Source organism: Lepisma saccharinum, chromosome 8 (assembly GCF_977018435.1).
Source record: "Lepisma saccharinum chromosome 8, izLepSacc3.1, whole genome shotgun sequence".
NCBI lineage: Eukaryota > Metazoa > Arthropoda > Insecta > Zygentoma > Lepismatidae > Lepisma > Lepisma saccharinum.
The window spans coordinates 67986137-68012826 of record NC_139236.1 but is presented as its reverse complement, the minus strand read 5'-3'; the positions used below and the strand labels follow the sequence as shown (position 1 = coordinate 68012826).

At 37.8% G+C, this 26690-nt stretch overlaps 2 protein-coding genes across 2 annotated transcripts; one reads left to right on the top strand and one right to left on the bottom strand.

Moving 5' to 3' along the window:
- Nucleotides 1-295: 295 nt before the first annotated feature.
- On the bottom strand, nt 296-13519 carry LOC145991830 (uncharacterized). Its single transcript, XM_083127875.1, has 5 exons — nt 13481-13519; nt 7659-8842; nt 6298-6435; nt 934-1094; nt 296-532 (listed from the first exon to the last, which is right to left on the bottom strand). Exons 2-5 carry the CDS (start codon nt 8713-8715, stop codon nt 296-298), a joined length of 1593 nt encoding a protein of 530 aa, XP_082984001.1. The 5' UTR covers nt 8716-8842; nt 13481-13519.
- Nucleotides 13520-16749: 3230 nt separating this feature from the next.
- On the top strand, nt 16750-22762 carry frc (UDP-sugar transporter UST74c fringe connection). The gene has a single exon (XM_083126806.1). It carries the CDS (start codon nt 17126-17128, stop codon nt 18119-18121), a length of 996 nt encoding a protein of 331 aa, XP_082982932.1. The 5' UTR covers nt 16750-17125; the 3' UTR covers nt 18122-22762.
- Nucleotides 22763-26690: the final 3928 nt, after the last annotated feature.

Sequence of the window (26690 nt, the reverse complement as noted above, 5' to 3'; positions counted from 1 at the left end):
ACTAAATTTGTTCGATGTAATGCAGTTTTTACTGTGGTTATTTCTTTATTAAACTTTATTTCTGTTATTACCAATATAAATGAAATTTAAATTAGATATTTCTAAGATATCGGGGGGGCTTCAGCCCCCTTAACCCTCCTTCTGGCTACGTGCCTGGTCAGATGCATGAATCATTAACAGTGATTGGCTGTATTGCAAAACTATCTCTTGAATGAATGGAACCTTACGAATAATATATTAACACAAACTTTGTCTGCAAATAAGAAAACCATTTCTAGATTCTAGTAGTATTTTATTACACTATCTTTATTAAAGCATAAATAATACACATGCCAAATATACTTAGTATAAGAGTAGAAAGTAAACCAAACTTCAGATATTCCCAAAAAGAGAAATCGTAGTTCAATGTTTCTTTTGCTTTTTGTGAAACTATTAGGTTTGCAACACTTCCAAATAATGTCAGATTACCAGCTATGGTTGCAATCCAAGCTAAATACAGCACAAGGGACAAGTTATCTTCACATGGAGGTATCTGGAAGTAGAAATTTCATATTGAAAAGATGTTATATTTCACACACAGGTTATTTTCGCCTAAATATAATAACTAATTACTGACTTACGGTGGGAAAATTGCTTCAAATGAATGATGGATATGAGGTTATGTGTAAAAGCATTCATAATTTACCCTTATCTACAAGTAAGTTTTGCACTTGCTTTCTATTTATAATTGGATCACAGGGTGTTGACTTTATTTCTAGGAAATTGCTTAACAGACATTCATGGTAAAAATCAACAAAGCAATTCCTCAGACATAGTGCAACAAAGTTATCAGGAATAGTGAAAATATCGCGAAAGCTCTCAACAGTAAGTATGTTTCCCATTTTGTACCTGTATGTAATTCTTAATAAATATATCAAGTCAGTCATACATTACCTGATCCAAGACTAATATTGTAAGTGGAACATTACTGAATAAGTTGGAGCCAATCGTGACAAACACGTAGAACATTCCAAGAATCTTCAAATCCATGAAATTTTTCCCAACAAGTCCCATTGTGTTCCAGAAGTAATGTGGTAGTTTAGTTCTATTGAAACCTGCAATATAAAAACCATTGTGCATGTATGTATGTACAGTCACCGGCAATAAAAATGGGACAGCTATATCCTAAAATACTTGCTTCCCTGCAAGGTGATGTGTATTGCCAAACTCTACGACGATGTCATACCGTTTCCATTTGAAAATTTGCTATTAAAGTCCACTTGTAGCCGTAAAGTTAGGCAACACACATAACGCCTTTGCAGGGAAGAAAGTATTTCAGAATAGGTGTCCTATTTTTATTGACGTGCGCATGATATTAATCAGAGGCGTCTCCTGAACGCATGCGTCAATTGTGGGAAAAAGGACAGCTTGCTCTGGGACGACATTAATGAGCATTTCTACATTCTAATTTCTTCATATAGGAGAAGTATTTATTTTACGCGAGCGCGCTCAACAAAGGCCGTGTCCGAAACGTGCAAGACCGTACTTGAAGCGAGCATCCTCCGTGTATGGTCATGGAGTGCGATCTTCAAGTCGTGGACTGGAAGTGAAAGTATGGTGAAAGTCTTTCAAATTGTACTTCGATTGCAGCGCCAAATAAGATCAGTAGATAGAACTGAGGACACGTTGTTTCCCTCGCGTTTTAAACACTTGTTTATAACCAAAACGTATTTCTTCAATTTTACAGGAGAAAGTACTTACCGAAATGGGTTTATTTATACTTTAGGAATGTCTTGGAAGTTTGTTTCCACCTCGTTGACATTTTTTTGCCGGTAAATCATGTAATTTTCGACATTAATGTCACTCCAATGCACGAAACTGTTCCCTTGATGTCCGTCTACTACGTGAACCAAATATTTGCGAGCGTTTCATGACGTAACAACCGGTCAGTGTTTCCAAATACGCGGTTTTGTAACTGTGTAACAGTTCTAGAACGTAAATAAACGTGAGTTACTGTTAATCATTTCTGATTACGAACTTGCGACAACATGACGTGCACAGGATCAGTGGCGTGCTCAATGTGAGGTTGATGGGGGCTATAACCCCCCCTTTCGCCCAGTATCTCTAAGGCTATTTATGAATGGTTCGTGGGCTATTTATGTATGGTTCGTGGGGCTATCCGTGAATGGTTCGTGGGGCTATCTGTGAATGGTTCATGGGGCTATCCGTGAATGGTTCGTGGGGCTATCCATGAATGGTTAGTGGGGCTATCCGTGAATGGTTTGTGGGGCTATTTATGAATGGTTCGTGGGGCTATCCGTGAATGGTTCGTGGGGCTATCCGTGAATGGTTCGTGGGGCTATCCGTGAATGGTTTGTGGGGCTATTTATGAATGGTTCGTGGGGCTATCCGTGAATGGTTCGTGGGGCTATCCGTGAATGGTTTGTGGGGCTATTTATGAATGGTTCGTGGGGCTATCCGTGAATGGTTCGTGGGGCTATCCGTGAATGGTTCGTGGGGCTATCCGTGAATGGTTAGTGGGGCTATCCGTGAATGGTTTGTGGGGCTATTTATGAATGGTTTGTGTGGCTATTTATGAATGGTTCGTGGGGCTATCCGTGAATGGTTCGTGGGGCTATCCGTGAATGGTTCGTGGGGCTATCCGTGAATGGTTCGTGGGGCTATCCGTGAATGGTTCGTGGGGCTATCCGTGAATCGTTCGTGGGGCTAGCGCCAATGGTTCGTGGGGCTATCCGAGAATGGTGTGTGGGGCTACGAATATTTTTTTCGAAACCAATTTTTAACTATTGAAACCTTTGCGTGGCCCTACTAACCTATCCACGCGCCAATGGTTCGTGGGGCTAGCGCCAATGGTTTGTGGGGCTAGCGCTAATGGTTCGTGGGGCTATCTTTTTCACTATTGAAACCTTTGCGTGGCACTACTAACCTATCCACGCGCCAGTGGTTTGTGGGGCTAGCGCCAATGGTTCGTGGGGCTAGCGCCAATGGTTCGTGGGGCTATATTTTTAACTATTGAAACCTTTGCGTGGCCCTACTAACCTATCCACGCGCCAATGGTTCGTGGGGCTAGCGCCAATGGTCCGTGGGGCTATCTTTTTCACTATTGAAACCTTTGCGTGGCCCTACTAACCTATCCACGCGCCAGTGGTTTGTGGGGCTAGCGCCAATGGTTCGTGGGGCTATATTTTTAACTATTGAAACCTTTGCGTGGCCCTACTAACCTATCCACGCGCCAATGGTTCGTGGGGCTATATTTTTAACTATTGAAACCTTTGCGTGGCCCTACTAACCTATCCACGCGCCAATGGTTCGTGGGGCTATCTTTTTCACTATTGAAACCTTTGCGTGGCCCTACTAACCTATCCACGCGCCAATGGTTTCAGTTGCTTTGTTTTATTTCAATCACTTATCGCACAACACTCTTGCTACCTTGCGTTCTGACGTCAGCAGACTGAAGTTTATTTTTAGGCTAAAGGCCTATGTTGTTATCCATATCATTAAAATTTCAGTAACCACCAAACGTCTCTAATTCCCTTATTTTCGTATTTTCCACATTCATACTTACGTATTCTCCATACTAGTACCTAGATATTTTGCTATGAAGAAGGTCGCAACACTGCATAACCACTGATCATGGACTACGCTAGTCAAGATTTCTCCGCCATATCGCGTGTAACGCAAGCAAAAGCGAAGAAAATAAAAATACTCCATATTTCGAAAATTGAGATTATTTGCCTGCAAAAAACGAAACGCGAAATAGAAGAATCCTTACGAATGCAGAATATGTAAGTATCAATGTGAAAAATACGAAAATAAGGGAATTAGAGACGTTTGGTGGTTACCGAAATTTTAATGAAATCATATAGCATTTTCAAATGTTCGTACACATACATTTCCATACATTAGAAAAACTTTAACCAACAACTTACTGACCCATAACGCATATTTAACCCGTGTTGCTGCCTTTCTATTTCCGCGATTCAAAACAAATGAGCAACGAGTGTGGATATCACGTGACCTAGTCACCAAGCATCTGTGCTGGGAGCTGCGAACTTGCGTACTTCTGTTCTTGGCGCTTTCGAACTGTACTAGGTGACGTCACTTCCGTCAAAACCACACTTCAAGTATGTACTTTGCACATTTCGGACAGAGCCTAAGATTATATTACATTTCTTGGATCTGAAGTGACGCATGCGTCAATTTTGGGAAAGGAATTATTACTTTGTTTCACTTCAGATCCAAGAAATGTAATATAAGCTTAAGCCTGAATCACACGGAACTGGATATTCAGTAGGAATGTTCTAGTTGACGCTGGACTAGCTACCCATTTGCTAGTTTTCGCCTCACACAGTACTTGTTACACCGTACTTGTCGATAGTCTTTCGTTCCCATAATGGCGGCCGCACGAGATGTAAACAACGTATCAATTCACATTTTTAAAACACGATAATTATTCAACCGAGAGGAATTACGCTTCGTATGAAATGGTTTTAGGTATAGAAGCATGGCGCTGATTAAATATATACTTTACAACGTTTACTATACACGTATGGAATAATATTTTAACTTTTTCAATTGTAAACACCGTACACTCACCATAGACGGTGTAACTCGACTCGACATGCCTTTCGTGCTGTATGCACTCGGAAACCACAGACAAAAAACGCTACTTTGCGAACTCACAGATTATCTTCACATGGTCAAACTTTTCTCTGATTGGCTGTTCCACAGAATCTAGTCGAAGAAAGTTAGTAGCAATTAGAATATGTTCTGTTCCTCAAGACCAGTCAAGCAGTCAGCCAGGCGGCCATGATTTCTACCTAGAAAGTCAGTTCAGCGCCAACTAGAGCATTCCTACTAGAAATCCAGTTCCGTGTGATAGGGGCTTTAGTTCATGAAAGTTAATTGACCACGTGTTCCAATATTTGTAAAAATAATGATGAGGATTTCTGTGAACGCGTGAGTACTTGACAGCTCTTTACAGAGAAAAAAGCCAATATAAAATACTGAAATCTTTTGAATCGGTTTAGATGCAGGGGGGCGTGGTATTCGCATTAATACAAGGTTAGTCGAGCAGACAAACTGTGCAGAATAAGGTTGACTAACAATGGCAGTGAGCCTAAAGCATCTACAGTAAACATACTATATTGCTTAAATATGTCTGTATTATACAGTGACGCAACTACAGGTGAGCAGGGGGTCATTGCCCCCCCCCCAACCTTCGACGGAAGTCAATTCTAGGGGGGCAATGGAGGACAAGCAATGACGGTCAAGGGCACGTGCAGGGGGCTCACAGAGGCGCAATTACGCCTTCGATTTCAAATTTCATGCAAATAAGACTTCATTTTGTAAGATTTTCTTGCTTGCTTCGCTCGCATTATCTGCTATACTCGTTTTCGACAAGTTCAGAGCTGTAGCTAGGGGCGGCGGGAGAATGCCATGGCGTCCAGTGAAATTATTTGCGCCGTATGAAATCAATATTGTTTTCAATTGCAAAAATTGGATAAAAAAATTAGTGGACTGTATAACAGGAGGAGGAGATTTGTTAGAAAATCAGTCAATTGAAAATGTAAAACAATGGTCGTGATCTCATGAGAAAATAAAGCATTGGTTGACAAATTTAATCAATCAGACATTCACCTACTAGACATTGAGAAAATAAAAGTGTGTTGCTATTATACCGTTGGGCATAGGTACCAAAGAATATCTTTGAGTAGATGACTAAAATCATTTGTGGCAAGCATAGATTTTAATGAGCCCTTTGTGGAATGAACTGATGTTTTGGAGGTGCCAGATTCAAATCTTGGTCGTGCAGATATTCCAGATAAATAATGTGACGGCACTTTTAGGAAAAACCACGTATACTTTCTTATCTCATTCCCTGATCTTATGGGTGTATTAATTGATCGTGACTACACTCCAATGCAAGATGTCTAAAGCTAACAAAATATCGTCAGTGTAAGAGAATTGGCTATTCCTTTAAGGGAGACGCCTAGAACAATGATTACTGAAAAACATATTGATTGATTAATTTATTTATTTCATCCACTAAATCATTCATGGTACAATAGTAATATGTGGATAGATGAAAGCCAAGGACAAAAGGTCATCTTCTAGACATGAGCGTACATTCATGAATTTTATCAAATTATCATTCATCCTCGTCGTCACGATTAGCAAACTGATAGAAAAGCGACGGAAAGTAACAGGAAAAATCCTGCGAACGCCTATGCTTAAGATCATGTAAAGTAATTCATTGCAACAGTATTCTTAGTAATATCAGAGAGATGTACTTACCATCTAACCATACAAATATTCCGAAAAACATCATGAGAACGCTCCAATCAACATTTCGTAAAGCAATGTAAGTCTCGCGTTTGTTGAATACCGCATCCACTAAGAGAACAAGTGTTGCTCCACCCATCGGAATCAGCCCTTGAAAGAAACAGTTTCAATCAGTTTATAGTTATTAAAAACAGTAAAAGTGTGCACCATACTTTGAAGTGGTGGTATTATTTAACTATTTCAGATATCCCTGGGTATTCCTTAAATAAATTGAGTCACTTATTTACCTCTTGGGTTAACAGTGTCGATGAATATGAATAAACTGGATGGCAGAACAAATATAGTGTTATATCCATGTTTTGGTCAGGGTTCGAACCTTCGACCTCTTCTTTCGTAGCGCGTTGGGCCGGTATTTTTTTTTTTTTTGTTCTTGTATAAAATCTGAACTAATGCGTGGAATAACTTCTTGAACCTGCAATAGGCACACCAATATTATTTAATAATTCAAAGTTCCATTGCTAGTGCCACAAGTCCCATGTCCGTGGCGGAGTGGTTAACACAGCTCGCTACGACCCCAGGGGTCCGTAGGTTTGAATCCCAGTCTGGGTATGAGTGTCCCTCATCAATTTCACCATATCATTACTCATATTCATCGTCGCGATTAGTCATAAGTGACAGCAAAGTGATGCTAAATAATGAAAAACAATCGAACAATTAGAACCACAATACCTTGCTGCTTTGAAGTAGCACATGGTGTTGAGATGTGCATTTGCTTACATACAGAACAATGACGTGATAATTTCACTTGCTTCATGAGTTTTCGAAATTAGTTGAATGAATTTGAGGTTTTGGAAAATTTAGTCAATTATTAGATCATTCATATCATGTCGAAAATGGTAGGGATTGTGGTAAAAATATATGATCGTATCTTTATCCAGTGCTCGAAGTGGCGCAGTGGATGCGTCGTCTCCTTGTAATCAAGGTGTCCCGGGTTCGATACCCGGTGGAGGCACATAGTGGTTCGGATTCCACCTTAAACTGTAGGTCCAGGCCCGGTTAGCCTTACTGTGCATAAAGTGGACTTAAAATAACAAATCAATCAATGCTCGAAGTGGAAATTCCTAGCTGGAGGAATGCTTGGTCGAATTTGGGAATATGTGAGGCTTGCATGAATCAACATTGGAGACATGGGGTACTTCCGCAAATTATCTTAGATGTGGGGATTCTTTGTGGAAAATTTTCCACCAACTACGAACTCTGTCTTTATTCCCATTCTCAATAAAAATATGAAGATAAATGCTGCTACATTCAGACCAACTGTCTACTAAAATGGACACACAGACACAAGAAGAAAAATATGGATCTTGCCTTACCTATGTCAAATTTTGCTAACGGAGTTGATGCAAAGAATAGAACTACCACCAAAATAAAGATGGATATAACCCATGCTTGAAACGCTTTGGAACCGCTGGCTTCGTTGTCAACTATTGGTATGTCATTAACAGATGCTGTTGAAACGCTAGATCTTGTTGGTGCTGATGGATAACGTCCTAGGGCAGGGTAAACCTCATAACTATCTTTTGTAGAATATTCGTATGAATCGTGCAGCTTGGTACACGCTTCTTCAGATGCTTCCAAAAACGTGGGTCGGTTTCTCTCCACTAGAGGTTGTCTTTCCGTGGGTGCGCCTCCCGAATTTGGCAGTCTAATTTTGTAATGCAAGTAAAGGAAACATATGTTGATCACCTCGCAGACGATTGCAGGAACACCGAGATACGTCACGCTAGTTTTGAGATCCAATTGGCTTTTCATGTACTTTGGAGAATCTGTCCTCGCAGCTATAAGAGCCATTTGTGGGTTTCCAAATATTGTCGTGACGCTTCCAATATTGCTGGATGTGGCAACCGCAAGAAGCAAAGTTCCTAATTCCACGTGGTTTCTCTCTTGACCTGTCCAATGCGTGAGAAGCATTGGTGTCAAGATCACACAACACGCATCGTTAGTAATCAGTGCAGACAATACGAAACTAATAATGCTTACCCTTGTAAGGTAATCAAAGAACGATAAGTCTGGCTTCAACACTTTCATCAACAAAGTGTTCAGAAGTCTTTCACGTTCGAAGAAGTACGCCATCAGCATCATACCAAGAAGCAGAAAGATAGTTTGCAGATTCCCCTTTTCACCCAGTATATGGTACACATCGTCTTGAGACAGTACTGTCGTGACAACCATCAGAAAGGCGCCAAATAGAACTGCAGTTGTTGTTCCTATCGGTAGCTTCTTAAAGTGGAACAGAACAAAAGGCAAAACCAGTACGAAAGCTGAGGTGCCAAGAGCCAATGTTAGTGGATCGGCTAGGGAATATGGGCCTTCAGGTGCCTTCACATCCTGCTCACAAGGGGGAGGAATGATAGGCCCTCTTGCAGACATTGTAGTGCCTGGAGATCCTATTCCTTTAACGCTGTGAAACTTATCCACCAGAACTAGTCATATTTCGTATTTGATTCGGCTGTGTACAGTTCCCTTAATGGTTGTGGGTTTGAAATTAGTAAGCGTCCTGGAATAAAGCAAATAACTGATTATTGAATGTGTATAATAAATTAATAATATGAACCTCCAGAGTCGAGTATCGTTAAAATCATGAACTAACATTTCAGAGAAAATATTATACATATTACAAGAACAAATAATGTCACAGTTCAAATGTAATATTAACAGGATGACATAGAAACAGTGCAAACAATTATTTCACGTGAAAATTTTCGGTAACAAAAGAATTTGCAAGAAAAGATTTCTAGCTTTAGAGTAAGTAATTTTATCACCAAAATTGTTCACATGAAATCAAAACCTGTGGGTAAAATTCGACACGACTTTCTTAGTTTGAAGATTACTACCCTTATTCTTGAGATGTATTTATCTTTCATGTCTGCGATTCGTAGAGGTGTGTTTTTGTCCATTTTGTACAGAAACTTTTTAATGAAATTGTATTTATTGTAATTCTTGTGAGAATGTTGCAAAAACAGCATTTACCTTTGTAACAATAAGAATCAAATAAAGAAAGAAAAAGGTAAAGTGCTCCCCTGTGCTTAGCACCACGCCATGAAGGCGTATGGGGGGTGTGGGGGGGTAACGCCCGACACTTTCTTGATCCGGTCGTGAGTGGGGGTGATGTGATCAGCATCACGCCCCTGACCGCCTTTGCCTCCCAGCAGCGGCATATACTCTGGGTCATCTAGGTAATCGCAGATGACCCGGCTGTATTTCTCTTCTTTTTTTTTTTAAATATATATATATATATATATAAATATACATTTCTTCGCAATATTATTCCAAACCAATTTCGATGCATACATTTCTTTGCTTCCAGCGCGCGAATGCTTCCAACAGTTTGCCGCTGAATGTCCGCGAACCTTTCTCTAGCCGGTGGAATGACTTCAGGGAATCTCACCCTGACGTCATTCTTCCCGCTTCCCTTACAACCCTTGGCGAGGAGGGAGGAGACAGGAAAGAGGGGGAGGAAACACTGCTTCTCAGGCGCGGTGATTCCGTGCCCAGGGTAAGCTCCTTCTTGTGAGAGTCCACCGGTCGCACTCTCAACCTTCAGACCCTTTCCATTCCCTCCGCTGAACTTGGGAAAACATACCCGCTAGAGTGCGAAGAACAGGAAAATTGAATAACATGGGGTGCGTTCCGAAAGTCTTAACGAAACGAACGCATTCAACGAAAATAACTAGGCTCGTGAATCTGGTGAAACCAGTTATTTTACGGACTTATGGGACACTCTAGGCGAAAGCGCAGGCGCAGCGTTTTGTTTAGAGAAAGTTTCCGCATGGCGTCAGCGGAAGGAATGTCCTTATGGCAAAAATAAACTCTATTATGGCCACTGTTACTCATTTTAATCACATTCTAAGAACGGTCAAGGCATACTTATCTTGTGCATGTTGCTTCATATCACTATCTGTTAAAATTATAATACATTTTCCGAACTAGTGCAGTTTGAATCCATCAGCACGCGCTTTGTCTGCAAGGAGCAGACGATTTTCACGGAACAAACCAGCATCCTGGCCCGTGCGTTTGGTGAATCTCGTTCTTGCACGAAACGCACGGAATGCGACTTTTGGGACAGCATAATGAAACTCACGAAACGCACGGAAGCACTTATGGAACGGTCAGTTACCATAACTCGTTTAACGCGTTAAACTCGTGCGACTTTCGGAACGGGCCCATTGGCAAACCAATTCTACGCTAATTTTCACTTTACATTTGCTTCTATCTTGCTGATTTCTGTTACTTGAACATAAATTGATCAAAAGGAAAAAGCTTAAATATTGAAGATGAAGCAAACTAAATTCAAAGCTTAAGCAATTAAAGCACCTATATGCATGGGCGTCCGGAAGGGGGGGGGGGCCGTGGCCGCCCCCCTGGAAAATGAAAGTCAATCAAAAATTATATATTTGTCACATATAATTTCATTTCAGCCACAATAATATGTGTTAATTATTGCATGAATATGATAAATTCAAATTTAAGCAATGATTTTTGAGGAAACAACACTATTATTCGGGAAAATGTACCTTGCTTGCCCCCCTGGAAAAAATGCCTTCCTTGCCCCTCCCTGGACGTCCATGCCTATATGCTGACTCCCCCCATCCTTGTATTTACAAAAATAGTGATTGTTTCTCCTCTCTAATCTTCAAAAGCAGCGAGAATACGTCTTTCACGGAACTGAATATTTTTTAAAGGGAAAGATATCAAAAATAAATTATATATATATACATACATATATATATATATATGTATATATATATATATATATATATATATATATATATATATTAGTTAATTTAAGTTGCTGTATTCGGCCTCTTTAGATTAATAGTGATGAAGATGAACGAATTAAACATAAAACGAAAAAAAAAACACATCAGGCACGTAGCCAGGTGGAGGACTCGGGGGGCTGAAACCCCCCTCCCAGAAATCCTACAAATATCTAATTTAAAAAGTGTATAGTGGTAATTAATTTTACTTCATTAGCAGGATTATACACCTTGCATAATACCTTGTAATAATCTGAGATTCATCTTCAGGACTTCTAACCCCACTGTTTCAACTTTATGTGGCGGCTGCTAATAAGGGATGATCCCTATCCCGAAATAAAATTCTGGCTCTGGCCTGCAATGATTCGAACTTTTAAAACCTGTCATTTCGAGTTCGGAAAGGGATTTTTTTTTTATCATTCATAGGGAATTTCATTCTGAGCCAGGAACCCAACAACAGAAGTTTGGCGCGTGAAACTGAATGCGTGTAGTCGTTGGCTTCGTGCTGTGCTTCGTGTTTATTATTTATTTAGGTGTTAGTGTTTGTCGTGATAGTGCTGTGTTAAAGAGTAATGGATGTGATACAAGATTTGCTGGTGAAACCTTTTGGAACAAGATCTTTTCAGGAGAAGTTGCATATTGTTAATACAGGTAGGCCAGTGTCATCGCTTGAACTTATTTCTACACACAAAGACAAAAATCGGGAATATGTGAGGCATTTTCGCAAGCAAATTATGACAAAACACCATGGTTGACAGGAAGTATAAGCTTTGCTTTTTTTTGTTGGCCGTGCTTACTTTTCGGGGCTGAAAAGAATGTATGGACGCGTGGCGGATACTGTAATCTTTGAAACGCTTGTGCCAAACATGAAAAATCCCAAAGTCACATAACTTTCTTTGTTAAGCAGCAATCTTTCGCACAGACACGTATTGACGTGCAAGTGGACAAACATCGTGCTTTGGATGTGGTACAGCACAAGTAATCGGGTCCTGGAGTAAGTTGAATTTTGCCCTTAAATTAATATTGCGGGTTTTTATTTCACTGGTGCACGTCTTTAATTTTATATTTCACAGGTTGTTTATTTATAGCTTTATCATACTGTCTTGTTTTATTATTTGAAATTCTACACGTATATTAAACTGCAATAACGAGAATTAATTGATTGTGGTCATAGCAATATGACAAACATTCCGACACAACATTCCTAAATCCAATATGGATCCTGACATAAATTGCATTGAAACTTTTGGAGTTTGAGGATCAAGGGTCGGAGATTACCCACTCGTTAGAACCAGCATACGCCACTGCCTCCCAGGGTTTCCCTCAGGTACCCATGTCATTTGACGCTGGGTGGGATAGCGACAACATTTCCAACGCATTGTTATTTCTCTGCCTCTGGAAGCAATATACTATTAGTAACGAACTGGCAGTGAGTATACTTAAATATTATGACAAAAGTTTGTTTTAAGTCTTCTTTGTGCTCAGGTAGGCTAATCAGGACTGGGCCCACAGTTAAGAATGGGATCAAATCAACAGTCCTCCACTAAAATCGAACCGAAGATCCCCAAGTTACAGGGTTGACCAGTACGTACAGGAGAATATGACAAATATGTTAGCTCTGTAAAGAATTGTCCTCTCATGTAACTGTGGAGGCGGAGTTTCCATTGAAGTAGCCAGAGGCATGGTACTTAACATAAAAACAGATTTTCTCACTTTCTTGAAATGTAGATCAGAGAGGTGATCTCTTTCCGAAGACCAGATTTATCCTTCAGTAAATATATGTATATCTCTGTTCCTTTTTACTTTAAAAAACACCAGTATTTATTTTTCATTCATATTTAGCAGCGTGTATTTGGAAGAGGTTGAGTCAGTCTCAAGTCTGCTAGACGAATGTCGACTACCTCTAATTTAGACTACCAACCACGAAGACCATAAAGAAACAAGTTCACCACATAAAGATGTATCTTCTGACAATATCATATTACTGAGTGCACTGTTTTGGTATGAGATAGCGGATAGTTGCATGCAGTCATTTTGGATGTAGAAAAAAAGTCAAGTGTATTGTTTTCTTACCATAAGTGTCGAGTTTCTTTTTTCCTTAAGAAATTATTCTTGATGAGAATAGGGCAAAAGTAAGTTTGGGACCAAAATTGAAGTTGAAAGTATCTAGCAGAAAGTAACTGAAAGTAACATAGTGATAGTTATATGAAAAGTAACGATAACAGAGATACCTTTTACGAGTAGCTGAATTACTTTTCCAGTAAGTTGCTAAATGCAACTTGCTTGCCCAAATTTTTCAACTAAGATATTGACCATTCACAAAAATCCTTATATACGATTATGATCGTACATTTAACGATCTGCAATAGTTTACTCACCGATCAATGCGCTGTTGTTGAGACTTTCTAAGTGGCACCAGCGACTTAGAATTAAGATCAGATGTCTTGGAATGTTATCAGTAATATTTAAGCAGTTACAAATGATAACATTGTGTAGTTCTTTTGTGACTGCGCTGATATCCGATTTAGATCATTACCCTTGATATTGACCAGCAATTGTTAACTGCATAAATATCTTGTCACATTATCTGCCGTTGATCTTAGAGTGCTTTCACTTCTAAACGAGTTTAATTGATATTTTAGGAAGATCTTTTTTTCTTCCTCTCTCTTGTTCCCTCTATGTCACTACTTTTACTATTAACAGTATTTTTGTTGTAATTTTTTCGTTCTGTGTCGCTTTTCTATCACTTTCGGCTAATAGCGACGATGAGGATGAATGATGATTAGATTAAATCGATAAATGGACACTCACAAAGGAACTCTCATGTCCAGACCGAGCCTCGATCACGAAATCTTTAGGCCATTATTATTAGGTCTATCTATCATTTACTATCTAGTTAGTAACAACGTAAAGGACGCGGCAATTAGGATAATGTACTTCATGTCAGAAAAAATAAACAATGTGATATTTTATTATGAATGTAGAACAATATATACAATAAATCAATAGCAATTGATTTTGATAAAGAGATTAAACGACAATCGTTATCTATAATCATGACATATTAAAACTCGTACTTTGCAATCACTGCAATGATTGCAGTCTACATTTTAAACTGCAGCTTGACTCTCATACCATATATACATATTTTCAGCGGTGTAGTGGTAAAATAAATAATACCAGAGCGGTCCCTTCCCTTCGGTGTTTTCTCATAATTGACATCTTCGTGTCACTATCGCGCCTGTTTCGAGACATATTCACTGCACAGTATTTCATAAATTGAATAAATATTATCGTAACATTCCAATTTCTTCCATAATGCAGCAAATGCAGAATTCCGATTTGGTTCATAAAAATACAAGAACATTTTGATATGCAACTTGCATATTAATAATTAAAAAAACTACGCAATAGAGGATAAATCAAAGGTTAAAGTAATAATTGTAGCAGCGAAAAATAAGAACAATACATTTAAAGTTTTATATGTAAACCTCATATTTTCTTATTTAATAAACGTGTTAAAATTCGTCTAATGGGAGAGAAAATTTATTGTCGTCGGAACTTAACTTCAATGTTAACCTCTTCTTCATTTCAGATATGTATTTAATTATTTCGGTATTACTATAACGAGAATGAAGAGTTAGATTGTTAGCCCCACATCAATACCATTTTTCCTTTGCAAATTTGATTAGATCCTTATGATCTATCCTTCTTATCTAAATAGCATGAAGTTTTGAAGATTTTTTTCTGTCGCATCAATCAAATGCTCCTCTTATTTTAAAGTAGCATTTTCAAATTTCTGTTGTTTACATGCAGCAAGAATTTGTGTTACCTTCTGATGTACTACATATAGCTGGTGGGCCGAAAGACTGACTTCAACTGTTGTTCTTTATTTATGTCATTAAATGAAACTTGACACTTAACCCATTCCTTACTTAATAATAATCCTTGACTTTTATCAGGCACTAAATAACCTACGGAGCAACAATCATCACATCCTAAATACCCATTTCTTACGCTCCAAGCACTGTTGCTCAGACCATATAGAGGGAAAATCAGAATACGAAACTACCTGTATTGGCTTAATGTTGGAATGTCGCTGTTGTTGTTGCCGTTTCTGAGGTTGTTGTTGTTGGTGTTACGTGTGATACACTCGGCGAAGGATTAACAGTATGTACAGTCAGTACTGCAGAATCACTACCATTGTCACTCACAGTTTTATTTTATGTTTTTTGTACTTTTTGGAAATAATTTTAAACCTTGTTCTCAGACCTTCCTTTCATTTCGAATAGAAAATCAGAGCACGACCGAAAATACGTTTCAATCACCTCGAAACTCACAATGCAAATGCTAAAAAACACAGACGCAAGTGAGAATCAGCCACAAATTCTTCCTTTTTTATGCTTCACCGTCTTATCGCAACTAAAATCCATTGTTGAGAGCGAAAATGCTGGCGGCGGCGTCAGTCTTAATTTCCATTGTCGACACAATGCAGCCAGCTAATTGATTCTTTCGCCTAAATAACGGTTGCTTTACTGGCTATTCATAACACAGTAGATGTATTTTATTATATCAGTTAATATGTTTTCGATATAGGCCTACATATATTTTAAGGAAGACTTTTAAAGGAAAAAATAGTTTTTACAAAGATAAAGAACCAGGGCGGTCCCAGGGGTTACAAAAAAGTACCGGGGCGGCGCCCTGGCGCCACTACACCCCTGCATATTTTACTTCGAAAAAATACGCTGGTAATGTCGCCTTGAAATCAAGGGTCCTGGGTTCGATCTCACTTTAAACTGTAGGTCAGTCCTAATTAGCCTCTCTGTGCATAAAAGTGGACTTAAAATAATAACGCAAACTAAAAAATTACTCAGCAAATGAGTTCTGCAATTATTTAATTTTGATAAATGTACCTGAGGACAATACTGAGGGTAAAGGGTGGCTGATTATGATCGAGATCGAGAATGTGTGGATCCTCACCTACATCCCCTATGCGATAGTTTAAAGTAAAGACGACCATTCACTTGCGCTTTTAACCCGCAGTCGTTACGTGAGAGAGAAGCAGCATCAGTCACATTTGCAAGTCGATTATTTCCTGCTTTTTAATTTGAGCTTCGGAAATAGCCTGGCTAGCCTAGAATATGCACAGTTATCCACATTTTTTTGCTCTCTTACTCTGGCCTGTTAAGCGAGGGAGTCCCGGGTTCGAATCCCGAACTGTACAGTGGGATCCATGAGTATTACCCTGCAAATTGTCCATGACTATTTTTATTAATTTTTTTCTTACATCCCATGTGTTTTTAAGCGATGCATTTTTATGTATGCTGGTGCAGAAGTTGTCAACAGCTTGTTTTGAGTTTTCTTTTAATTCTTGAAGCTCTTATTGGGTCAAATAAGTGCACGAACATGGTGATGGACAATTTGCACGGTAATACTCATGGATCCCACTGTACATGAGTATTTATTTTCTGCGAGTGTCCCGCCATCACCAAAAGTGTCAGAAAAGAACAACAACGTTTGAACTTTATCACGATACACTTTATCATGCCCAGTGCAATTTTTCGAAGCTTTGCGCGTGGTGTTGCAAGCTGGATATCGGTAAACACTCTTTGGGTAAACAGAACAATTCCTAAAACAAAATACGGATAGCGGTTGGCAACAATGAATGATGTTGATCATTCTTCTCGGGGGCGTTGAGTGACAAATAACACTTTGTAATCGCTCAAATCTTGAGGGGAAAATGTGTGGTGTGCCGGTGAAGTGCTAAAGTGGAAGCTGAAAATGTGTAGTGTGTGAAATCGTTATGATATTGGTAAATGTTTGTGCGGGCTAATTATGTGAAACATTAATTGTGCAGCATGATACGGGTGCTGTCGACGTGTAATCTTAGTGTAATACCCGTCTGGCCTTGGGACTAAACCACGAACACACGAGAGATATGATTATAAACATTAAAATATGTTTCAAGTTATTTTGCAAAACCGTTGTAACTGACATCGAGTGAAGTTTCGGAAGTAATAAAAATGACGTCAACAAATGTGTCCGAGGACGATGGTTCAGGAGTTTCGGGAAGGCGGTCCATACTTTTCTGGCGAATATTTTCTGCTGTGTTTTACGGCGTGTCGAGCTTTATTTTGACAGTTGTGAATAAAACTGTGCTAACAACCTACAAATTCCCATCGTTCCAAATGCTGGGTGTTGGACAGATTACTACGACAATATGCGTTTTGTACATCGCTAAAAAGGTAAAAATTCTAAACTTTCCTGATTTAGCCACGGACACGATTTCCAAAATTTGGCCTCTTCCATTAATATACATAGGCAACATGATATTTGGACTTGGAGGCACGAAAGAGTTAAGTTTGCCTATGTTTAGTGCTCTAAGAAGGTTTTCTATATTGATGACGATGATAGCAGAATATTACATATTGAAGGTTCATCCTAATCTCCCTGTGCAAGTGTCTGTGTATGCAATGATCGGAGGTGCCATAATTGCTGCCTTAGACGATTTAGCATTCAATTTAGAAGGGTATATATTTATTTTTCTTAATGACTTTTTTACGGCTACGAATGGTGTGTACATGAAAAAGAAATTGAAATCAAAAGAATTAGGCAAGTACGGTTTACTGTATTACAATAATTTTTTTATGTTCCTACCCACAATTATTTTTATTTCACTAACAGGGGAATTTGAAAAAGTCATGAGTTTTAAATATTGGCATGACCCACTATTTTTTATTCAATTTTTAACATCATGTGCAATGGGGTCTGTTTTGTCATACAGTGTTATTCTTTGCACCCATTATAATTCAGCTCTCACAACAACAATTATCGGATGTCTAAAAAATGTCTGTATTACTTACATTGGAATGATAATTGGTGGTGATTATGTCTTTTCTTGGGTTAACTTCATCGGTATTAACATAAGCATCATGGCAAGTTTAGTGTATACTTGGGTAACATTCAGACACAGAGAAGCCCCTGTTGAAAAACCTATGTCAGTTGTGACAGTTACTTAGGATAGTATTGCATGATTAATTGAAAACATTGTGTTCGGACAGGTTATTACAGTATTGGAACAAGCCAAAAGGTGTCATTTCATGTCACATGAACGTGCGCACACACAAAACTGTACCACTTTTCAGACAAGGAGTTTTGAATGTTGAGGATCATTTTGTTAGATTATTAACGATTTTCGTCATTTTTTTTGGGTAGAGATCCATGGTACATTATTCAAATTTTTGTACTTGACATTTTGGCAGAATTTGTAAGCCTTCAAGAGGAGATGGTAAATCGGTTTTCATAATTCTTGTTTTTTTTTGTTCATATTTCAATAGATGTGCTCAGTACAGATAAGGTAACACTTTACTATACCGGAGACGGATTTCTTCAAATTTACAGGAGAAAGTACTTACGCAAATCATTTTCTGTAGCGTTGTTGATGTTCGGGAATGTAGTTTTGATCCATTTTAATGCAAATGCATGTGGTTTTCTACGAAAATCTATTTCCGACGTGCTATTGTTGCTGCCGCCATTTGCTTTCTGCACAAGAGCACAATATGCTCTCGTATTGTCCGTATATGCTAAATTGAATGAAAGGAGTGCTAATGGAACCTAACCTAACAGGCCTAACCTAACCTAGTAGGCATACCTCATCCCCGTGATGGTTCGTGGGGCTATTGTGAATTTTTGGGCTAATGTCAATGGTTTTTGGGGCTACCCGTGGATGATTTGTGGGAAATAAGGAACATCAGTAAGTACTCGTTAATGTAACAAATAGACATTATTTTTGTTAGAAATTCATTATTTCACCTAAATAAATGTTCTGCAATGCAGAATAGTACATTAGCAATGTAAAAAATTGCAAAGTAAATCATTGATAGGTGTCTCCTGTATAGTAAAGTAGTACCCAGATTAAGTCATGAAAAAGCTGGTTAAATACTTATTTATGTAATCTGAACCATAATTTTTTATTACATTGTTATTATTATATTATTGTTTTTGATTTGACAGGGTTGTGCAGATACACTTTTAAATCTGTAATTCATATTCAATATACACTTGCGTGCAAAGAAATAGACCTACCTCACACTTTTGACATAAAATATTTACTTGTTCGGTAAAAATTTACTATCTGTCTGACACCTATAACTTCTTCGTTTCGTCAGTTTCGTACTTACCTATCCGCTTCACGGAGCATTCCTTGAGGTGTATTGACGTTTTTTTGTTCAAAGTAATTGCAATTTTTCACATTACGAGTACTTCTTTCTCATAGTCTTTTCTGTTGCCTGAGACACAATATGTCACGAACACCTTCCTACATAATCGCACGTCGTGCTTGTGTTTTGTCGATTTTCATTCGTTATGGAGTGTTTCAACCTTCGGAACCCAAGAAATACCCGTGAACAAACCTCATGTGATATTTTTTTTTTTTTAACTTTTTTGCATTGTTTTACGAAGAAAATTGTAATGTTTCGTGGCGCTATCCGTGAATGGTTTTTGGGGCTATCCGTCCCGGAATCTGTGGGAAATTTAAACAAAAAAATTATTTTCGTTTGAAATTTTTGAGTCCAAATTTCCCACCGATTCCGGGCTTCGCCCCTGGGGTAATTGACCTACCGTGGCCCCGCTATGGCTACCCTGCTTTCTCTATACAGTCCATGTTAAAGGCATGTTAGAAATTGGCCGGAGTCACGTGCCCCCAAATGAGCCCCAAACTTTTAAATTTGAAGAAATCCATTTCCAGGATATGGAAAACTTACGTGAATTTCACCACGCATCCACAACACGTCATATTAGGCATATACCCGCAGTCCATTTCTTCTAACGAGTAGCTTACATTCACTGCCACATTTTCGACATTCATTTCCTTTCTTCACAATCCCGTGTTGAATTAAATTAAAAAATCCACTGGATCTTCCACACCCGGTACGAATTTCACCACACATCCACGACACGTCATGTTTCTAACTTTTGTTGCAAACACAGACAGTTCGAAACACTGGATACCCAATGAACATGAACAAAACACAATCACGACGTGTGATGATGTACGAAGGTGTACGCGCAAAAGGCTATTGTCCGTCGGAGAATTAATTTTCAACAAAGAACATGAATTTCCATTATGATACATTCCCACATCACACAAAACACCTTCCAGATGTTAGACAATGCTACAGGAAGTTATTACCCTAAGTAGTTTCTTCTGTAAAAATGAAGAAATCTGTCCGATGAATAGTAAATTAGTACTAGATACAAACATTTTTTTTCTTTCAGTGGTAGTTATTTGGAGATGTTTGTTTAAATGAAACACAACATAAACCAAAAAGCATTAATCTTCTAAGTGCAATAATTTCATAAATTAATTAATGGATTCAACTCAATTGTAGCGCTGATGCACATTGTCGAATGGAGTGGCAAGGGCTCCTCTTCAAACTGATTTCATATTCTCTGGGGTATGTACCATTCGAACGCCATCATGGGGCTTCTTATTCAAGGCTGAACCAGTTTCTTCAAAATTGCACACCCAGGTTGTAATCGCGTGAGTCGATGGAACTCGACATGACGTCCTAGCTGGTAATGGTACCGAAATACCCTTTGCACTGCAGTCACACTATTGCCGTTCTTATAAAATGCTTTCACAGTGAATGCACATTCTGCACCACTCCAATGCACCATCTTTACTAAATGCAAAGCCTTCTCAATGATGTTGAATCAGTCCAGAATAAATGCCGGCTCTACAGTGTTGCTAATCCTAGATTCAAAATTTCCTGTTTCCCTGAGCCACCTTGTATTAAAGAAAGAAATGTCTGCCATCAACATAGTTTTGAGCCAATTGTTTTTGGTGATTTCATTTTTCCCAATGTACCTATCTTATTGTTATTTATGAATATGTTTCTAAATGGTTTACATATGCACATTTCTCCATGATTTCAAAGTCCATTTGTCCTCTCACATATATGGTCCGTTTTCTCCAAAAAGTTTGCTTCGAGATAATGTGAAAATAACGTCTTCCGTAGAACTACTCTTTCCCAATAGGGCCAGGTTTTGTGGACAGTGTTTTAGTTCTCTCTTTGGTGATTTTATAACCGTTGTAGTAGATTGTTTTTAATGCCGAATATCAAAAACTCCGATCTTAATCAAAATAGGATTCATAGAGTCATAAGCATAACTGACAGAGGTTTCGGGGAGGGAGGGTATCTGGATCCCCATTTTAAATTAAATTTTCTCAGTTGAGATAAACACAATGCTTTGTACATAAGGGTCGATTGACTTGGATGCCCCCATGAACTCCTGGTTATGGTTGTTCATATGCTTGATCTTAAAGTAATGTGCCAATAAATTACTGGTGAATTCTGCATTTCTATTATGTTGCTCTCACAAGTAATTTTATGTGTAATGCGAAACACAAATTCTGTAAGGTTCCACATATGGTGTGCCATTTTATGAAAATAGTGTCAAGTGTGTGTGTGTGTTATGTTAGTAAGCTGACACAATGTTCATTATCTTTGTTATCAATACAATATCCTCTATTGTGAATGTTCCATATGGAATACAGTGTTCAGATCAGTTTTGGAAAGTACTGTTAGGAAGATTGTACTTAAACAACAGACTTGCCAAATTTTCAACCCTCTATTTGTATGGATTTGTTGAACCACAGCTTATTTAGAAGTGCGTGTACTAGTGGCAAATTCAAAAATGGGAATTGTGAAGATAGAAAATGAAGAAAAGAAAATAATGCAACTGCATTAGTGACAGAAATGTCTGGTAATTTTCTTTTGCTAATGAGAAATTATGATTATCCATAATTACTGCTTTTCTGCTAATTCTGAACACCATCTTGTTTGCAATAATGTTAGAATGTAGATCATGTATTTAATTTAATGGGAGTTGTGCAAATTATTTCCTTTCAAGTCTTATATTTGGTTTTAAAATAGCTCTTGTATGATATGTTACACATTATAATTTTAATAAAGCACATGCCAAGATCCTTACTATTCCATATGCCTTTTGATAAGCGACATTTTATGAGGCAGGGATTTTTGCATATTTTCAACAAACATGGTTACACAGAATCACGATATTTGTAATCAGTGGTGGTGATTGAGTGCCAAAACTTGTCTTGGTAGACAAGACTTGGCATTAAGAGGCCATAGTGCGGGGTAAAAGTGGCATACCCCCCCCCCCCCCAATTGCTGCCACTGTGTGTAATCTGATCAAGTTCTCAACAATTACATACATATCTGTTCTTCTGGTTGTTCATACTTTACAAGTCAAAGTAGACTTGTCCAGTGACATGCTGTTCCTTTTGTACAGTTCCGTGTATAAATGCAAACGTCACCCAGTGTTTCATGTAGTCACTCATAATAAATGTAAATTGATTTATGTCAAAATTTTTGTAAATGTAGTAAAATCATCGTAGTTACAACTATAATTCAGGCAGACTTTTCTTTTAATGAAGTACTATTGTTGTTCAAGAATGCAATGCAGGATGTGTTTATAAACCTCATCGTGGTTTTTATGAAATGATTTTTGAGACTAGATTGTGTAAATATTTATGTTTTATGCATCATGATTTAGTATGGCTCAATCATATGTGGCATTATATTAGTTTTGTGTGTGTATTAGAAATGAAATAAAGTATTGCTTTATATTTTGTATGTCATGTAATTTCATTTAAGGTATGTGATGTGTAAGTGAACGAAATTAGCAAATAATTTGTACTTTTAATAAGTCTGTGTATTGGTGTATCCTTTCAGTTTAATTGTAACCATCTGTATCGTGTAGTATTGAAAGTTTATGCAGAGGTTACCATTTGCCATGATCTAGCTGCTTCTTTCCGTAAGATGCTTTTCCCAGGAAGAATTTCCCAGAAACCGTCATTTCATGTTCTGCATTTTCTTCTTGACAAATCTTTCCTTGGCATTCTTTCTTTATACCTTCCACAAAGCTTTCCTTGGTAGACTGGCTTACCAACCCTCCCAGAATGTCTCCCGGAGTCGGTAGCGTGCCCAGGATTTTTGAAAGGGAAGGGGGTTATGTATACTTTTTCTTGGTAGTCAGCTCTCGTTTTGTCATATTTTCCCACCTTTGACGTTCTTTTCTTTAGGAATACTGAGCCAAAGGGGAGGGTTATAACCCCCCCCCCCCTTTGGGCATGCCACTGCCCGGAGTCGAACTCACTCTCCTGGACAAACTTTGTTATCTCCTGGAATGACAAGATTTTGTATTATTTTATCTTTTGGTATGCATTTGCCGAATGAAGAAATGAGTTATTGCAAATCAAACAATTCAACTTCAAAATATATATTTTGCATACTCGTGGAAATTGAGCCAGTGTTTAAGTGTAAGTGGGGAGGGAGAAAGTTTAAACACAGTGTTGTGACAAAGCATGTACACAAGAGCTGCAGAAAACGAAGGCCTTGTTTCGTCAAAGTCTTCACCCAATTTAGCTTCATTTTATAGATGTAGTTCGTAGTATATTGGGTTCATGCATTTCAGTGCTCGTGTTGTCATAGCGAGTTCAGAGTCACGAGAAAAAAAGTATTACTGCACACTCAATATCACATGAAAAGTTATTTCGATTTGTTACAGAAGAAGGGTGAGCGTGAAGTGGAATGTAGAGACTGTTGACAAGTGTTTTTGGCAAAGTTCAATAAGACACAAAACACTTCAACTGGAAAAGTGGTAATGTTGCATATGAAACAGATAAGTCAGAAAGTTTATTGTGTGTTCAGTTCCAACCTCAAATGCTATTTTTTAAAATTTTGGTTTCTGGCATAAATAGAAGGGCCTGTGTATCTGTATTTATATTGATTTTGTTTTGTCTACTTACAAATTGTGGTTGCTATGTTGTTTTGATCAAGTCGATTCAAGTTTGTAGTAGCAAAATCGCAAAACAGATATCAGCCGGTATTCAGAACATTTTAATATAAAAGGTTTGAAGGCTGTAAAGAAATCTTCTGGAATTTTTATTCTTTAAAGTTAGCAAGTTGATCCCTGGGCATTCTTTCTTCATACCTTCTGCTTAGGCTATGTTATGGCTATTCAACATTTTGTATTAAACTTAATCATAATTGTCTGATTTTGTCTCGTCATGCCTTTCAAACCGTTTTACTGTATTTCAACAGTGTTTAAGCCTTTTGTTTTTCTTTATAATGCAAAGTAATGTTAATACACAAGTTTACTTGTAAACTAAAATTTTTGTTTTCTAGCTTGTTTTCCCCCTAAAAATCTTCAATTTATTGCATAATAAATATATATTTATATTCTTTATTCAAAGACATCATGAAATGGATATCCAGAATATGTAGTGCACATCTTTTGTCCTTTAAAATAAAAGTAGGTTTTTGAAATATAAGCAGGACTTAAAGTACTTTTTTTTTTCATGGAAATATGTATTTTATTAGCAGCAGGGCACTGGGCACTTTCAGCAAGTTTCATTCAGGTATTTGATTCTTCATGTAGACCTCCCCAATAGCTAAGGAGTTTTGGGTTAGATTCCTGAAGGAAGTATACACGAGAACAAAAGAAACAGACCTAATCTTTCAGAAGGGAGTTGGACAAACTTCATTACTACTCCAGTATTTTGATAAGAGGATGAAGGAAGGTCATTGCAGACAAGGCCATCAGTACACTGAGGCATGGATTCTGAGGTGTACATAAACTTGTTTCCTGCTACTATCTATCAAACAATAGCTGCGTAATTGATTGAAGAATTTTATGCCCCCCCTCTGTGTGTGTGTGCTTGTGAGCATGCCGACACTTGTTTCTTTTTAAGATTGGCATATGTTTATTGCTGTCATGGGAATGGATCACGTTTGCAATGAAGAAATGAAAAGGATCGGATAGCAAAATTCCAGGCATGACTAGCTTCCCTACTCTTGTCAAAGAAACAAGAAAATAAAAAATGTTTACATTCTGCACATGTGACAGGATTCTTTGGATACTGACAAGTATCTGTTAACAACCTAACTCATATTTTCTTAGTTCGATGTCAAGGGACGAAATTAATTTACACATTATAAAGATTATGAAGGCTACATATTCCGTTACCAAATATAAAATACGATATATTTATAAAAAACAGTAATTACTTTTTTGTTATTTAGCATCACTCTTGGCTAATTTTGACGATGAATGAGCTGTCTCTCCCCCTCCACAGTACCTTATTATCAACCACTTGCCTACACTCTGCACATGTTACTGCTCAGTTTGTTATGAGAGACTTATTGTTGTTTGGAAACGTGCAGACCGAGTGTTTCGCATTATGTATTAAATGCCAAGGTTGGAAGTGATTTACATAATACATTTTCTTAGTTTTGTTCCCATGTAATTTTAGTTTTCAATAACTAATTATGATTTTGCTCTTTTATTATCTAACTTTTAAAAAATGTAATAACAAATATTAAAAAATAAGATATCTTAGACTGGATGTTTCTAATTATGAGGTAAGTATCACACGTGCAATATCAAATGAGTAAAAGTTGAAAGTGATTTACGTAATACATTTTCTTAGTTTTGTTCCCATGTAATTTTAGTTTTCAATAAATTTCAGTTATTAATCATAATTTTGCTTTTTTTTGTCTAAAGAAACTTTTAAAAATGTAATAACAAATATTAAAAAATAAGGCCTCTCAGACCGAATGTTTCTAATTATGAAGTAAAGACCTATGTTTCTGTTTAAGGGTTAAAAAAAAATGTTTTGCAGTTTCTAGAAGAATTATTTTATTTAATTAGAAGATTATAATACTGAGCTAAGTGTTGGTTATAGGGCTGAATCTTCTGAATGTTAGATATTTGAATCCTAGTATTCTGCGTTAGAAATGGAAACGTTTGTGTTACTTAGACGTTGCTACCATATTTTGTTCATTTTTATATTGCTTAGTTCAGTGACTTTAGAAATCTTAATTATTGGGTTGGCACATAAGTTCTGGTGGTTTTTTTTAAGTAAAAATTTTGCGTGGAAAATAAAATGTGTTGGCAATGCATTTTATGTTATTCGATAGATAATTATGCTCTACAACATAGTGTGTTTACTTTTTTATGCTGATATACTTTTTGTTCTTTTCAGGTCATTAAAATGGAGTGTCAAGTCGACAAAAAAGAGCATTTTCGACACCTGCTTTTTGCGTTTAATCGAGGTGCCAAAGCCACAGAAGCTGCTTGAGAGATTTGTGAAGTGTATGGTGGTAACAATTCGGTAGAGGAATCGCTGCTTGTGTCCATGAGTTGACCGATGACGGGCAAGCAAACCGGCAGAAATCGTGGCTCGTTGATTTTTGTGGTTGTCGTTCAAAGCATGCGGAATCCATGCACCGAACTTTTGAACCTCTCCCATCGAGTGAAAGTGACGCTCTATGGTACTGTGGGAGCATTCCATTATCTCTGCCAATTCTCTCATTGTTTGGCGTGGTTCTTTGTGAATAAGCTGATTCAGTCACTTCTCATCGAACTGAACAGAGCATCCAGTGCGACGCATGTCTTTGAGGTCGAAATTGCCATCTTTGAATTGCTTAAACCAATTTTGAGCCATCCTAAGAGGCATCGCTTCTTCGCCATACACTTAACAAATCTCTTGAGCAGCTT

Bases quoted from the DNA above. Each gene is read 5' to 3' on its own strand.
- LOC145991830 (XM_083127875.1), bottom strand. From the start codon at position 8,715: ATGTCTGCAAGAGGGCCTATCATTCCTCCCCCTTGTGAGCAGGATGTG. The intron at 1,095-6,297 runs GTAAGTACATCT...TTTATATTGCAG, and splicing joins AATATTTGTATGGTTAGATG to GTTTCAATAGAACTAAACTA. The intron at 533-933 runs GTAATGTATGAC...TTCTACTTCCAG, and splicing joins CAATATTAGTCTTGGATCAG to ATACCTCCATGTGAAGATAA.
- frc (XM_083126806.1), top strand. From the start codon at position 17,126: ATGACGTCAACAAATGTGTCCGAGGACGATGGTTCAGGAGTTTCGGGA.